The sequence below is a fragment of the Calidris pugnax genome, unplaced genomic scaffold (genome assembly GCF_001431845.1).
Source record: "Calidris pugnax isolate Ruff unplaced genomic scaffold, ASM143184v1 scaffold127, whole genome shotgun sequence".
Classification (NCBI taxonomy): Eukaryota; Metazoa; Chordata; class Aves; order Charadriiformes; family Scolopacidae; genus Calidris; species Calidris pugnax.
This window is the reverse complement of record NW_015090883.1, coordinates 1-15,444: the sequence shown is the minus strand read 5'-3', so window position 1 is coordinate 15,444 and position 15,444 is coordinate 1. Positions and strand designations below refer to the sequence as shown.

The following is a 15,444-nucleotide window of genomic DNA, read 5'->3' as shown; positions in this document are numbered from 1 at the left end:
GCAAGATTTGGGTGCCCGGGGGATTTAGAGCGGGGGTTGGTTGCTCTTTGCATCTGAATTTGTCTCCTTTTTTATTCTAACGTGCTGGGAGGATGAGAATTCAGGCTGGGAGAACTTCAAATTCTCCTTCCTCAGTGATAAATACCTGACAGCTTATAGCTATGGATATAAAATTGTTTTTCTCACGTGTTCCCTCTTTGTGTTTATTGACACAATTTCCCCTGTTATTATTTTGCCCAAATACCACTACAAGAGTTCTGTTGGTTTTTTCCCAACCCATTTATGGCAGTTGCAGGTGTTCTCTCTCATTTTCTTTGCAAAGTTTTCCACCCTGAGCCCCTCCTCACCCCCAAACTCGTTACTCCCATTCTGTAGTTTGACAAGATTTTTTTCTTCCTTGCGCAATCGTAACGCGGAGCTTTTAGCAGGAGAAATTTTGAAAGGCTTTTTTGGAAACTCAGGAAGGTTGTGAAAACGTAAAAGTCCACCGGGATGTTCCTGGACAGAGGAATTCAGAGGTGAAAAGGGCCCGGTTCTGCTGGTGAACTTGAATTTACCACTAACCCCAGGAACAAAAGACTTTCCTGGTGCCTGTCCTGCCTCCCACAGTTAAATGCAGAACCGAATAATTTAAGTAATCTCCTTTCAGAGATCTTTAAACTGTCAAAGCGTCGCAGAGAAAGGTCCTGAGTGTGAGACAGAAGTTACAAAGCCCCGTAAGAACCCAGCGTGTTGAATTGTGACAACCACCCAGCGGAGTCCCCCAGAGAACGGTGTTTAGAAACTTGCTTTCAGCACTTTTATTTATAAAAAAAGGTTAGTGGCTGCCGGGTGGATCCAACGTTGCCGTCTGTCCTGGCCAAGGGAGCCTCACGCCAGGGATTTGCCCGAGTGTCCTTGTGACAGCAACAGATGGTGTAACGGGGACCTGTGTGACACCGACCGAGCTGGGGAACCTCTCATTCCACCCTCAAACTGCAGACCTGGGATTAATGGATTGTTGGAGTTCCAGGAGGCAAGAGATGATGGAGAAAATACAGAACATTCCACTCTCCCCGTCAGCAAGTTTCCTGCTAAACCATCTTAAAAAGCCATCTGAGATATACTGAATTTCTGAAAATCATCAGTTGTGAGGATTTGGCAGTGAAGAAGGGACAGACACTTTTTTTGGTTTTCTGTTTGAGTGTCGGGGAAGGGACAATGTACATTTTGAGCAAAGTATTCTCTGTGATTCCACACTGTGGAACTGGGAGAGTTCCTGTTGTCTGTTTTAGGGGTGGAGAAGGGAATGGCAGGAAAAGCTAATTAAAGATAATCAGTAAAAATCACCTTTAAACGTGTTACAGTGTCTGGCTCCAAACAGGGTGTTTAAAAAGGCTGTAAATTTTAAAGTGAGCAAAGCAGTGAGTTGTACTTCAACTCAAACCCACCCGTGCTGTGGTAGAGTCTCATGTCACAACTTCTGACTTGAAAAGTTCCTGAAACTTTATTAAAATAGCCCAGAAGCCCCTGTGTGACTGCAGGCAGTAGGGAAGCGGGGGGTGCCACCTCGGGGAGCACAGGAAGGTGACCTTGGGAGCAGGACAGCAGCTCTTGGTGGTGCTGGAGAGGCAACCAGCCCCTTTCTTGAAGCACTTGGGGAGGAAAAAAGCACTTAGAAAGGTAACTCCCAGGGAAGAGGAGATGGTGGCAGGGCAGGAGGACAGTGGGGATGTGGACACTCAATGACTTCAGCCCAGAGGAGTTCCTCAACTCCGCTGGTTTGTCTGAGAGGGAAAGTCCTGAGTGACACAGGTCACCTTCCTAGAGCCAAAACTTATCTCTGGAGACCTGGGCACTGAGGTGGATGATCATCATGTCCTTGGAATGGGACAGAACTAGTTAAAATGTTTTTCTTGAGGAGGCTGTTAATCTTCTCAGGTCTCTCTGGGTGGGTATGGTTACCAGGGGGGATGGAGTGTTACCCGGGTGTTGCTGTGAGATTCTCCCCAGCCCACAGCTCACTCTGTGTTTACTTTCTCCGCCGTTAGCACCCGGGAGGTGCCGTGCCAGAAACTCACCCACGCACCTACGGCACGGCAGGCTCTCCTCACATCCACTCATCCTAAAATTCATCTAAAATCCCACCTGCTTGGTTTGTCCCGGCTCTTCAGCATAAAACCTCCTTCCGTTGGGACGAGGGGACTCGGTCCCAGGTACCCCTGAATGCACTAAGAGGAAATAAGTGACCTTTTAGACCGAGTTCTTACTAGTTTCTAAGGGCCGAGCACTCCAGTGTGGGTTTTGATGCTTGACTTTCCTTTGGTTTAAAGCTAAAGGTTTTTTGCAGGGGTTACTTTCTCCCAACACAACTTACAAAGGCAGTAGAGAAGGAATTACCTTTCATCTCTTCTCCTACCCACCAGGGGCAGAAGCCAGCTATGGGCAGTGGAGTCTGCGCTCAGCCACGAGGAGCTACAGACCATTCTCTGCCTTTGCCTCCAATTTGTTTGTCCCTGTCTTCAGCAGGGGAGTTGGACTAGATGATCTCTACGGTCCCTTCCAACTCTAAAAATTCAGTGAAATTCTCATGCTCTGTAGAACAGAGATGAAGGCAAAATAATATTTGGAGCCCTTCCAACTCTAAAAATTCAGTGTAATTCTCATGCTCTGTAGAACAGAGAAGGCGGCGAAACGATATTTGGAAGTTTGGTCCTCAAGAATATGGTTTAGTGGTTTGGGATTTTTTTTAATTGCTTTTTTTCTTATTTATTTTTTTGTCAGAGTTGCTGGTTGGACTAGATGATCTTTAAGGTCCCTTCCAACCTAGACAATTCTATGATTCTAGGTTATTTTGCCAGCCCCACCAACCTAGATGATTCTATGATTCTAAGTTATTTTGCCAGCCCCGGCCTCCCTTCCTCTGGGTGAGTTCCCTGCAGCCGCCCGTAGGATGTCAGCCCACCAGTTTTGGAGGGGGATGCAAATGCTCTCAGTACTGAGTGATGTTAAAAATGAAGTAGACACTGTGTAAGAGTCATTATTGTATGGAAAACAAGCTCCTGAGGCGTGCAGGCCACCTACACTCCCATATATTTTTAAGGCAGTGAGTATTAAAGACTGTGCGTGCGCGAAAGCGGGCGGTTGGGTCCCGCAGGCAGCAGCCAGGAGAAACCAAAGGTGAGGAGCGAAGCGTCTTGTCCCTCTGTCTGGTGGCAGCCCCGTGGACACAAAGACAAGCCACACCGCTACGGCCGGTCCGAGTCACCGCGACACCGATCTCAACAGCGTCTCCTTCGTCGCCAGATACGCCGCTAGGTTCTGCCGAAAGTCGTGGAGGTAATTGTACTGCTGAAAAAGCACAACCAGATGCGTCAGGAGCAGTCTATAATTTGGGAAAAGGCACTACTCATCTTAAAAAGCTGATGGAAACCGCACCCTCTAATCTGTTTGTTTGTTCTTTTTGTGTTTACTCCCAATTCTCCGGAATTTATCCACTGGATCCTGGCTTGGCTCCTGTGGTTCCTCCTAAAGGGCGCCCCTGAGGTCAAACCGTGGCCCTCAGTAGGTGGGTGCTTCGTGGCAGAATTCAAAGCTGCTTTACTGGGGTCACCAAGGGTCTCACTCTCCCCATAATGAGCCAGTGACACAGAACACGGCCTGTAGCTGGGATGATGATCTACAACAGCTTACAGTAAGAGTTCTTTGGTCAACTCGTACATCACGTGGAGTGATACACAGTCATGGAATTGTCAGGGTTGGAAGGGACCTCTAGAGATCCTCTAGTCCCACTCCCCTGCCAAAGCAGGGTTGCCCAGAGCACATCACTCAGGATGGCATCCAGGTGGGGCTTGAAGATCTCCAGAGAAGGGGACTCCACACCCTCCCTGGGCAGCCTCTTCCAGGGCTCTGCCACCCTCATCCCAAAGAAGTTCTTCCTCAGATTTGAGTGGAACTTCCCATGGTCCAGCTTGTGCCCGTTGCCCCTTGTCCTGTCACTGGGAACCACTGGAAAGAGTCCAGCTCCATCCTCCCTCAACCCACCCTTTAGAGACTTACAAGCATGAATGAGGTCTCCCCTCAGCCTTCTCTTCTCCAGGCTAAAGAGCCCCAGCTCCCTCAGCCTTTCCTCATCAGGCAGGTGCTCCAATCCCTCTATCATCTTTTATCGCCCTACGCTGGACTCTCTCCAGCAGTTCCCTGTCTCTCTTGAACTGGGGAGCCCAGCACTGGATGCAGGATTCCAGCTGTGGCCTCACCAGTGCAGAGCAGAGGGGGAGAATGACCTCCCTCTATCTACTGGCCACACTCTTCCCTATGCAGCCCAGGATCCCATTGGCCTCTTGGCAACAAGGGCCCATTGCTGGCTCATGGAGAGTTTACTGTCCACCAAGAGCTCCAGATCCTTCTCCTCAGAAGTGCAATACGCCAGCGTTCAAAATGAGATCAGGATGTTGGTCAGTGGAGGCTCAAGGACAGATCACCCACCCCAAGTGGCCACGAGGGCCTCCAATGAGAACATTTGGTCATATCCTTCCCCATCTCTTCAGTCAGGGATGCAGAGCTGCTCCTCACCTGCCCTCTCGCTTTGGAGAAAACTAATTTTCAACAGGGAGTTTAAACAAGATTTGCCTTCCAGAGAGGCTTTGAACTAGCAAAGAGACAGTATTTAGGCAACTCTTTCTCCATAGAAACTACTAGAAAACTCTTTAATTGTCAGCTCCTCTTTCCTTTACGTAGAGCTGTTTTAAAAGCACAACATCTACGAGTATGTACACAGAGTAGCTAAAAATCCCACCAAACCAAGAAAAACCCATTACGTTCAGCAACTCAGGCCTCCCCCCACGTTGGTTTTATCACTAGTGCTGGGGATACTTCTTACAAGACAGCTGCCAGCGCGTTGATGTGATAGCGATAGAAGGTGGAATGAAACCACAACAGAAAAAATCAAGCAAGTGTCCAAGTTGTGAGGAGAATGTGAGCAACACAAAAAGGGACAATAGCTCAGTGAGTGATGAGCAGGGAGAAGGAGGTAGCTAAAGAGGATTAGGGAGGTGATGCTCCGGGGAGACCTTAGAGCCCCTTCCAGTCCCTCAAGGGGCTCCAGGAGAGATGGGGAGGGAACCTGGATCAGGGAAGGGAGCCATAGGACAAGGGGGAACAGTTTTAAACTGAAAGAGGGGAAATTGAGATGAGATCTCGGAAAGAAATTCTTTGCTGTGAGGGTGGTGAGAGCCTGGCCCAGGTTGCCCAGAGAAGCTGTGGCTGCCCCATCCCTGGAGGGGTTCAAGGCCAGGCTGGAGGGGGCTTGGAGCAACCTGGTCTGGTGGGAGGTGTCCCTGCCCAGGGCAGGGGGTTGGGACTGGATGATCTTTAAGGTCCCTTCCAACCCAAACCATTCTGTCATAAGGAAGAGAAAGCAACAATGGTGGTGAAAAGCAGACAGGGAGAAAAGCTGTTGAATTCAACAGAAGCAGGACAAGAAGCAGCATGAAAGCAGAAAGCCAGAAGCAGCTCAAACCCAAAAGAACAGCAGGGGCACTAGCTGTGGAGCATCTCAAACCCAGAGGGATCCCTTTGTGTGGTGGAGGAGAGGACCGTGCGAGGTCTCTGCTCTTGTTTCAACACGTGTGTTACCTGCTGTAGCCTCGTTACCTTGATGGTCTGTATGGCCCCGGACCCTCTCAAGCTCCTGAGGCTGTCTATGGCCTGCTGAGGTGCCAGAGCCTCCGAAAGCTGAAGCAGGAGACACGCAGCTACTGTAAGGGAAAGGTATATACACATCTGTGTGTGCTTCTGAGCCCCTCTTGCTGTACACAGCACGACTTTATGCCATGAAAACCTCTCTAGCAAAACTCAGCCTCTTCATATTGGGGTCATGGATCTGTTGGATCTTTTATTGAATACTATTTCTTGGCCCTGACCCATCTGCTGCTCCTGCCCAGAGCTTTGGAAATGGGTGAAATCCCTCCCACTGTTTCCTCACTGCCTTTCCAGCAGCATTTGAGAGGCAAATTCTAGGCTTTTCAGGAAGTTAATTCCTCTTTGTGTCTTCTGACTATATTTGCTTTTTTGGCAGTATATATTTGCTTTTTTGGCCCCTTTCCTTCTGGGGCACACACAGTAATTAATGCCCCTGAAAGCTTTAAGGGGGAACATTGGGCTGAAGAAAGGTGCAGAGGAATAGATTCGTCTCCTGTTCTTGAGGAGATGTTCGGGGAAGAGGGGAAAGCGCAATCCAATCAGTCAGAGGAGACTAAAATTTGCAGTGAAAACGTAGAAAGAGTCAGAAAATAAGAGAAAAATTTTCTATTGACCTCACTGAAAGACTGACCAAATATATTAACCACCCTCCTACCCACAGCAGCAGTTGACATTGTAACCATAACTAAGCTTCATGCAGATTTTGGCTCCTTTGGACAGTGCTGTCTCAGGAGAACGGGTTCGTAGGATGATTAATTAGTCAGCCATCGAGAGGGAAAGGACAACTTCTTACCGAGACACGAGCGTCCAAGGCCACCGTAGCAGCTGAAATAGCAGAAAGTATTTGGTTGTAACAAGCTGTAGGATGCTGCAACACCCAGAGCCCACTCAATACATAAGTATGGGGACACAATTCTTGCCTTAATATAATCAAGAGGAGCAGTGGTACAAGAAAGTCAGAATATACCCACAAAGCTGTCTCCCATTTATTCTTTAGACCTTCCATAAGAAGTGCCTTTCTAGAGAAACCACAATTTCCAAGCTCCCCTTCATTTGTGATAATAATCCCAAAGGCACAGGAGGACAGCAAACGGCACGAAGATGGACAACCTTGATTTTCTTTCCATCCTGCACCACATTAAGGCTTTGATGACAGTTGTGAGCTAACGAGAGCAGCAGGGCTCTGCCTCAGCAGGGAGCCCGAGGACTCAGTGGATGTCTGCGCGGGGAGCTGTCAGCAGGATCACTCAGGGAACGCAGAACTTGGAAAGCTCTTCCCCCTCCACCCCGAGCTCAGCTACGAGTGTCTAAAGAAATTACTTTAAACCCATTTCATGCAATTTAAGAGTGAGTTTTGCACTGCTGGAACCCACTGAGTCCCTGATAAACAGCCCAGGGGTGTGTTATCCTCTGACAGCAGCTGTTTTAGTTTACAGCTCGGATTGTATACCTGATACCCAGCCAGGCCAGCGGCAAGGAGCCATATGGTGCCATTCAATACACATTTTGAAGCGCTTGCGGGATTGAGCAAGGGGAAACGGGAGACTGAAATCTTGCAAAGGACAAGTTGGCTCCAAAAAAGGTGCATGAAGAGAAACAAGCAGCTTTTCACAGCTTGAACTCTGAATGCAGTTGTCATTTGACAGGATTCTGTTACAGCTAGTCATGTATCTAGAGAGAAGCTGGTATCTTTTACAGGAATGTGGGGCGAAAGGGAGGCAGCCAGAACCTACTGTACGATTGTTTTCCGGTTACTTTCCAGGCAGCTTCTGAGCTCTTCCAGAATTTTGTAGCACTTGGCAATGTCAGGAGCGTCCCCGTCAGGAATAGGGTAGTGGTGCACGCAGATCCCGTGCTGTTGGTAGGTGTCTATAAGGTTTGGTACTCGGTATTTTAAGAGCTCCCCTCTGGTACAAAGCACAAATATATCCTGCGTCCCATAGTTCTTTAGTTCTTCTGCCAACAGATCAAGACATTTGCAAATAAACAAAAGCCTAAGTGCAAGCTTAAGGATAAACAGATAAGCTACTTGGTATTGATTCTTTTGTTTAATCTTTGAGGTTAAGACAATAGGAGTTAGCAATTTTGCTCTGAGCAGCTTTTACTTCTCCTGAGTCTCTCCCACACTTGCTTCCAGGTAACCCACGAGAGGAATTTCCTCAGCTCAGAGTGAACCTTGGGACAAGCCTCACCAGAAAGCACAGCAGCACATTAAGCACCAGCTTAAGCACAATTCTGTCCCATCTCCTGCTGTGACTATGTCCAAACACTGTGGGGTTTTGCTATCAGTCTCTGATCTTCTAATATTTACAGATGACTACTTGGCACAAATCATTACGTTATTTCATGTTTTCTATCCCAATCGCTCTTCTTTGGGAAGAAGAGATTACAAATTTGTAATTCATCATGGTCTTAGCTGTTTTGAAGATGCCTTCTCCTGCACATGACTTAGACCTTGTGGTTACTGTGAAAGATATAGAGATACCTGTATAGCTCCAGCCTGGAAACACCCTGACTATCCAGTATTTATAGAGAAGCCACAGAGAAAGTGGCACTGCACAGGTAAAAGTGGTATCTAGTACTTGTAATGATGACTGTGCTAAGATAATTTGCTGCATCTCCAAGAACAGTGTTACCAAAACTCAGGTAGACATTGCTGTCAGATGTAAACCCAGAAGACACTGTAAAGACCTGCCCTGCATTCTAACATCGTGGCATGTTAGACAGACAACTATAAATTACTATCCATTATAAAAAGTACAAATCAAACACCACCACCTCTCAAAGTGAAGCCATGTTTTAGATACCTGGTGTCTGGATCCCTATGCCCAGATTAGATAAACGACAGCTCCATCAGTCTCCAGACTAAGACAAAGTAAACCTCTTTACTTTAAATCGCTTCTCAATAACTCAAGCTTTCAGTTTACCTGCATGTTGTTCTCACTCATTACATGGAAGTGAGAGGCACTTGTACAGCGGCCAGAAGACTCACCTATATCTTTCTGAAGATTTCTTCTAACATCCTTAAATCTGCAGCCTAAAACAAATTATGGATGACAATTACCACTCCAAATATGTGACATTTGTGGAATGGCTGAAGAACACAGGACAGCTGAAGAATTTGGACAGACAACCTCCCTCCAAAACCAAAGCAAGTATCAAAGCAAAACCCCAAATAAAACAGTTCTTATTTTTGCAAACAGATCACTAGCACAGAAGAGAGTTTAAACACCATTATCCGCTTAACGCTGTAATGTAATAGGATTAAAAAAAAACCTGCCCAAGGTTTTAAGCTGCTATGTATTTTCCAGATGAAAAGTTCTGGATATTATAAATCATGACTGGTAGGAAAGTAAGTTCCCTCTTCTGTAATTCTCAGCACAAATGACATTAAAAATCATCCTTACTATTCAGTTTTCCTCAACTCATGGTACCAAGGCATTTTTGCGAGCCCTGTGGAATACTGCACTGCGCTATTCACAGCTACTGTTTGGTTTGTGAGATGTAACTGCTCAAAATACTCACACTGTGTCCTCCCTCTGTCTCCCCTCCTTTCCTTACAGCCCCATAGGCACACAAGCTTTACGCCTGCCCTGACAACAGTCAGGATTGTTCACCTCTTGAAACACCTTTTCAAAGCACAGCAGCAGAATCCTGAAGACCAAGAGCTGTATTGAGAGGGCTACGACTGGAGGTTAGTATATGAAGATTAAACAGCTATGAAATGAGCAGCTCAGGTGGCTAAAAAACATAATGCAGCAATTTTTTTGGCATTATATGTTAACTGGCGTTCAAGTGTTAGTGGGATTTTCATCAGCACTGGCCATCACTCACTTCAAGACACCTTAAATTGTTCAGCACTTGTTTTCTACTTCTTTAGTCTGGTATTAGTCCCAAGCTTATATTTCTTGGAGTTGGCTAATGAAAATAACTGCTTTAAACAAAGTAGGGAAAGTTCACATTGTAATCACCAGCAGTTCTATCTCTTTTGTGACCACAAGAGATGCACCACAGCTGCAGTTTTGTTAGTTAAAAATACAGTGAAAGCTTATATGTTTATTTTTATGTTATGGCCATGGTACTGCAACCCAGACACTAAGGGAGAGCAATACAGACCTGTCAGCAAAATGAGTGTAATTTGAGCCTAATATATCTTATAAAGGAATTACTTGTCAAAGCAGTCCTGTTTGACTGTTGTTGCTTGTTATAAATAGTAAGCCAAGCTAAAAAGCCAAATATTTTAACTGACGATGGAAGATGGGCCGTATTCTCTTACCAGATAATCTTGCATTAAGATATTCTCTAGACTATCTCTATCTTTGGTACTTCTGAAAGAATTATTCCAGTAGTAGATTACGAAACAAGTCACCCTACCAAATAAATGTGACACAGAATTTTGGGGTACAAGATGTTACATCTCCTCAGTTTTGAACCCGCTTGCAAATTTCAGTGAATGCTTCTTACCTGGAAGGGAACACAGTCCCAGGAATTTAGAAGAGTAGGCAGGAGACAAAGGCAGCCTTTTGGGAAATAAAAGAAAAATAAATTAAACCAGAAGTTTTTGATTATTTGAGTAGAGACAGCTCACTATAGAGACATAACTTCCTACCAGACATTCATCTTCTCTGGGACCATGAGAAGAGTTACCTAACTCTAATCCAATTTTAAGAATAAAACGGAAGTATTCCAGTGCTATTTCTACAACATCTACCACACATTTAGCACTGTACTTCATCACATACCCCTATGCAAGAGGAGGAGAGAATTTTTGACAAATCCCAGCCTTAGCACCGAGGCATTTGGGCTAGCACGACCGATGGTGACTAGTGAATGCTTCCAAAAGCAGACCTGGCCCCACATCCCCTGACAGGTCACCAGCACCAACTTAACCCCTTTTCGGGGCACCATCAGGCCAGGCACCGCCTCAGCCCTCGCTGCAGCCCCTCACCAGAGCCTGGCGCGGGCTTCCTTTGGGAAAAGGCTCCCGTTTCACAGGAGGGGGATATAACGTGGTTTCTGAGGGAAAAGCCGGCGGGGCGTGTCTCACCAGGAGATGGGGAGCGGCCTCGGGTCCTCCTCCTCAGCGGCCTCTTCGTCAGAGGAGTCAAAGCCGCCCGCTGTCACGGCGCAGGGCTGCGGCGGGAGGAGAGCGCGGAACTCACCTGGGGGCCGGGGGCCGCCCTCCCCCTCGCCTGAGCGAGAGCTGAGGCGACCCCGGGGATCCCGATCCCGACCCCGGGGATCCCGATCCCGATCCCGACCCCGACCCCGACCCCGACCCCGACCCCGACCCCGACCCCGACCCCGACCCCGACCCTCACCGGCTTCATCATGGCGCTGCTCCTCAGCCGCTGCCAGTTTGAACTATCCCCGCCCACCCGGGCCACCTCATTGGCCGAGCCTTTCCCGCCCTGCGTCCAATGGGGAGCTGCCGCTCGTGGAAAGCCTCCGCCGCCTATTAGGAGAGGAGCATTCCGATTGGTGGGCAGCGAAAGAGAGGCAGGCTTTAAAAAAAGAAACACAGGAGCTGGCGGCGGCGGCTGTCTTTGTGCTGATTGGCTGAGGCGCTGTGGCGGGAAGGGCCGCGTCTCGAGCCGCGTCTCGAGCCGCGGGTGTCCGTTGAGGGCACTCTGAGGGCTCTGTGAGGCAGCGCGTGCGCCTCCCTCTCCCTTTGGTGCCTTTTCAGAGCCGGCTTCGATTTTCTGACTGAAAAAAGGGGGAGAAGTTGTTTTTTACTGGCTTACCGTGAATTGCTTCTGAATTACCTGAGCCCTTTCCATCTGGGATGCTGTTCACGGGATAAATGTGGCGCTGGAAAAGTACCCAGTGAGTGAGGAGTGCTCCCCAGGCTCTCGCGGCCCCGGGCTTTTATTTCTTTTTGTTTCTGGTGGTCTTATGTCTGCTGTGGTGTGCACAGCGCATATGGAGCGGGAAGGAAAAGTTGAAGGGATGGGCTCTTCCCATAAAGTGGGTCTGTGGGATCTGGAGTCCACACAGGCTGTGAGGAAGACATGGCGGCAGGCATTAGCCTTCATGCACAGCACACAAGAGGAGTGGTCTGCTTGAATTTAGTGGATTGGAGTGCAGTTTGGTGGCTCTTTTTGGCATTAGTGTGGTTTTTGTGTGTGGCCTTCATGGGTGCAGGGGAGTTTCAGGGGGCTCCCAAGTACCCTGCAGAGATTCTGGGTGGTCCATTCTGGGTGCAGAGAAAATAGGACTTTCTAAAAGCAGAAAATGAGCAATGCTTGCTGGTTTAAACCATGCACTTCAAGTCAAATATTCTGGCAGCAGCAGGACATGAAGCTCTTGGGAGTGTCCAGACCTCACAACAAGTCAAATATTCTGGCAGCAGCAGGACATCAAGCTCTTGGGTGTCCAGACCTCACAGATGTGCTTTTAGCATTGCTACTTAGGTAAATGATTTGTAACTCCATGGAGAAGGAAAGCTGAAGGTGGCTCTTGGGAGATCTCATGGAAAATTCAGACTTAAAGCGGTGAGATGTGTCCATGTCCTGCTCTTATCGTGGTGCTCTTTTCTAATGTTCTGTTCAAACAGGTTTTAGGGATATTGCATAGAGTTTTTATAATATTCAAACTAATATGAAAGATGGCTCCAAGGGAAAAAAAAATATTCTGCCTGATTTTTAAGAGCTAGGCTGCTGCCCATGGTAAGGGCATTTTAGTAGACCTCTTTTTGCAGCATTTCTGGTTTATTGTGCCAGTAGCTTTGCCTGTTAATTAATAGGAAGAAATGCATAAATTGACAGTGGGGAATTTTGTTTTTGTTTTTTAAAATTGTATTTCTACATTCTGTGTTTGTACATTCTGCGCTTAAACGTGTCAAGTATGTTGTGAAGGAGCCAGGCACAAACCGATATTTGCCATCGATCTGGAGGATGATGTATAGTCAAGGTGACTTTCAAAGCTGTTGTTTGAAGTCAAAAGAATGTCCGTGTACAAATTCCTTAAGTGGTGTGAATTTGGTGGGATTCCCAGTAGGGCTGGTGCAAGACCTCCAGGTGTGGAGATTTTTAGATTGTAGTTCTACATTCGTAGCATTAGCTCCACAGCTGGAGGGTTTCAGTGAAACCTGCCTGAGAAAGGATTGTAGAAGCAAATTGCTTGGTATTGCAGGATTTAGGGTAGGTTCAGGGAATGAAGAAACAGATGATGTGAGGATCAAAAAGACCAGTTTATTAAAACCCAGAATATGATAGCAGATGTACAAAAATTATGTCGCTGAGCAGAATGGAGAATTAAAGCAATGCAGATGTTGCTGACTAAGATGAGAAATGGAAAGAAATACGTCCTAAGTATTGGGGCAACATGCGGACAGTCAGCCATTGTAGCTGCAAACATCCTTTTAATAATTCCTACAGCCACTGCATGAAGGAACAGGTAAGTTGTTTGCTTCTGTTCACTGTCTTTTTAGCTTTGGTGCCCTTAGAGATTATCTGCAACACCTGTACTGTTTGATATAGATGTGAAATTTGACATTATTTTTTCCCCCTTGATTGATTTGTGCCTATTCATGCCTAAGTGTTGCAGGCTTTAATGCTGAGGATTTTGTCTTTACAGAAGCAGTGATGTGATACTGATAAATATAAACAAATAGCAATGATGATAATGCTCCTGGTTGTTCTTTAAAAAGATTAAAGGAATTCTCTGGGGTTTGGGTGCCTTCACGTGGCAGAAATCAGTATGGTATTGCATGGAATCTAAAATGGTAATAATAGGTGATAATGCCAAAGAGTGTGCAAAACGTGAGGCTAGGGCTTGGAGTCTGTTGTGGCAGAAATAAATTAGTATCTAAGTGTGAAATCTGAAGTAAACATAGGAAAAAGGTTTGCGGGGGGGAGAACCCAACTCACAAACTTGAGGAGGTCCTGTGAGATTCCTTATTACCCTAAGCATCTTGCAGCATTAAATGATAAATATTATGTTTATTAGCTGACTACCTATTAGGATTGTCTGTTTATTTCTTAAATTGAGCTGTTGCCCAGCGCATCAAACTGTAATCTGCTAAAGCATCTAGATCTGCTTGTTTGTGGTGTGTTTTATAGGAAAGAGTAACAGGAGCTGGTCTGCAAGAAAGTGTCCTTTTTGGCATATAAAAAGGAATGCATCAGGGCTTTAAATTCTGAAATTTTTGTCAGTGTATAGATTGGAGGCCTGTGCAAAGTGAAGAAAAATAGTCATGGGCTGAAATAGTTTGAAAGATTATTCTTGTTGGTGAGAAAGGGTGGTGAAGAAGGTATGAATTTTAATTAGGCTTTTAGATAAATGGTTTGGGCCAGGAACTGCCATCTGCAAATACCTAACGAGAGGTTCTAAAAAAGATAGATCTGGACTCTTAGAGGGGAGTAGCAGAAAGAGAAGAGACAATGGACAAAAGTTAGAACATGGGAAGTCTCTACTCTATATAAAAAAATAATTGTGTACTGCGAGTGTAAGAATTAATGAGAGTTTGAGTGGTAAGTTTGTGCTTACATAGTGGCTACTTGGGGTTATGCTTTTTTGGTTGGCTTTTTTTTTTAAGAGAGAGATAATAACACTTACATTACATGATATAAGACACTTATGCCTCTAATGCAATAACAGATACCCTCCCAGAGATATTAAAAATAATATACAGTGAGATGGGTCAAACAGCAAGATTTTCCAAGGAGCCCTATGTCCCAGGCTTTAAATACACATATGTAGAACAGGTTTGTGGTCTGGCAGCAAGACCCATATACAAATTTGTAATGTAAGAAAATGGTGTATGTGAAGCCAGGCAGGTGTGGTGGGTTAGGTAGGGATTTTTTCTTGGAGCAGTCATGACTCCTATGAAAGCAACAATCCTATTCACACCTGTCTGGGGTTCAGGTCACTTTAATTTGTAATTTCTCAGCGAACAGTTGTGCTCCTGAGAGCCAGCTGCCTTTTGAGTGTTACTCTGGTTATACCTGGCTCTGTGTGTGCCAAACTGCAGACAAAGTGAAGATCTTTGTACCCTGAGTTCATGGCTTGTACTGGTAAACTGTTAAAATTGAGATTGCCAGACAAATATGTTTAGGCCTAACCTGGTTTTGCTGTCCATGGGTCAGGGGGAGAGCCTAGGGACAGTAGAGTGGCTCATACAGGGAGTATCTTCTATTCTGCACTTGGGTTTCCTGGACAAAAGAAATAATTTATTTATTTCAGGTAAAAGCCTGGGACTGAACTAGTGTGTGTGTGGAGTGAGACAAGGAGTGAACAAACCTTCAGGTTCCAACCTTCAGGTTCCAACCTTTTGTGACTTAACCCCTTTTCGGGGGCACCATCAGGCCAGGCACCGCCTCAGCCCTCGCTGCAGCCCCTCACCAGAGCCTGGCGCGGGCTTCCTTTGGGAAAAGGCTCCCGTTTCACAGGAGGGGGATATAACGTGGTTTCTGAGGGAAAAGCCGGCGGGGCGTGTCTCACCAGGAGATGGGGAGCGGCCTCGGGTCCTCCTCCTCAGCGGCCTCTTCGTCAGAGGAGTCAAAGCCGCCCGCTGTCACGGCGCAGGGCTGCGGCGGGAGGAGAGCGCGGAACTCACCTGGGGGCCGGGGGCCGCCCTCCCCCTCGCCTGAGCGAGAGCTGCCGCTCGTGGAAAGCCTCCGCCGCCTATTAGGAGAGGAGCATTCCGATTGATGGGCAGCGAAAGAGAGGCAGGCTTTAAAAAAGAAACACAGGAGCTGGCAGCGGCGGCTGTCTTTGTGCTGATTGGCTGAGGCGCTGTGGCGGGGAGGGGCGCGGCTC

At 46.8% G+C, this 15,444-nt stretch overlaps 1 protein-coding gene across 4 annotated transcripts; it reads right to left on the bottom strand.

The window, feature by feature from the left end:
* Positions 1-3,010: 3,010 nt before the first annotated feature.
* Positions 3,011-11,059, bottom strand: CDKN3 (cyclin-dependent kinase inhibitor 3). Of its 4 annotated transcripts, none has more exons than XM_014947043.1 (8): positions 11,004-11,059; positions 10,730-10,815; positions 10,147-10,202; positions 8,675-8,719; positions 7,416-7,638; positions 6,476-6,507; positions 5,617-5,738; positions 3,011-3,330 (listed from the first exon to the last, which is right to left on the bottom strand). In XM_014947043.1, the coding sequence occupies exons 1-8, from the start codon at positions 11,013-11,015 to the stop codon at positions 3,244-3,246; spliced, it is 663 nt and encodes a 220-aa protein (XP_014802529.1). In that variant the 5' UTR covers positions 11,016-11,059; the 3' UTR covers positions 3,011-3,243. The 4 variants fall into 4 exon arrangements, with proteins under 4 accessions (XP_014802529.1, XP_014802533.1, XP_014802534.1 ...); XM_014947047.1 differs by having other exon boundaries at positions 5,635-5,738; XM_014947048.1 differs by having other exon boundaries at positions 3,011-3,327; positions 5,635-5,738.
* Positions 11,060-15,444: the final 4,385 nt, after the last annotated feature.

Coding starts and splice junctions, on each gene's coding strand:
- CDKN3 (XM_014947043.1), bottom strand. Junction 8,720..10,146: donor GGGACTGTGTTCCCTTCCAG/GTAAGAAGCATT, acceptor AATTTGTTTTAG/GCTGCAGATTTAAGGATGTT. Junction 6,508..7,415: donor AACCGGAAAACAATCGTACA/GTAGGTTCTGGC, acceptor CTGCTATTTCAG/CTGCTACGGTGGCCTTGGAC.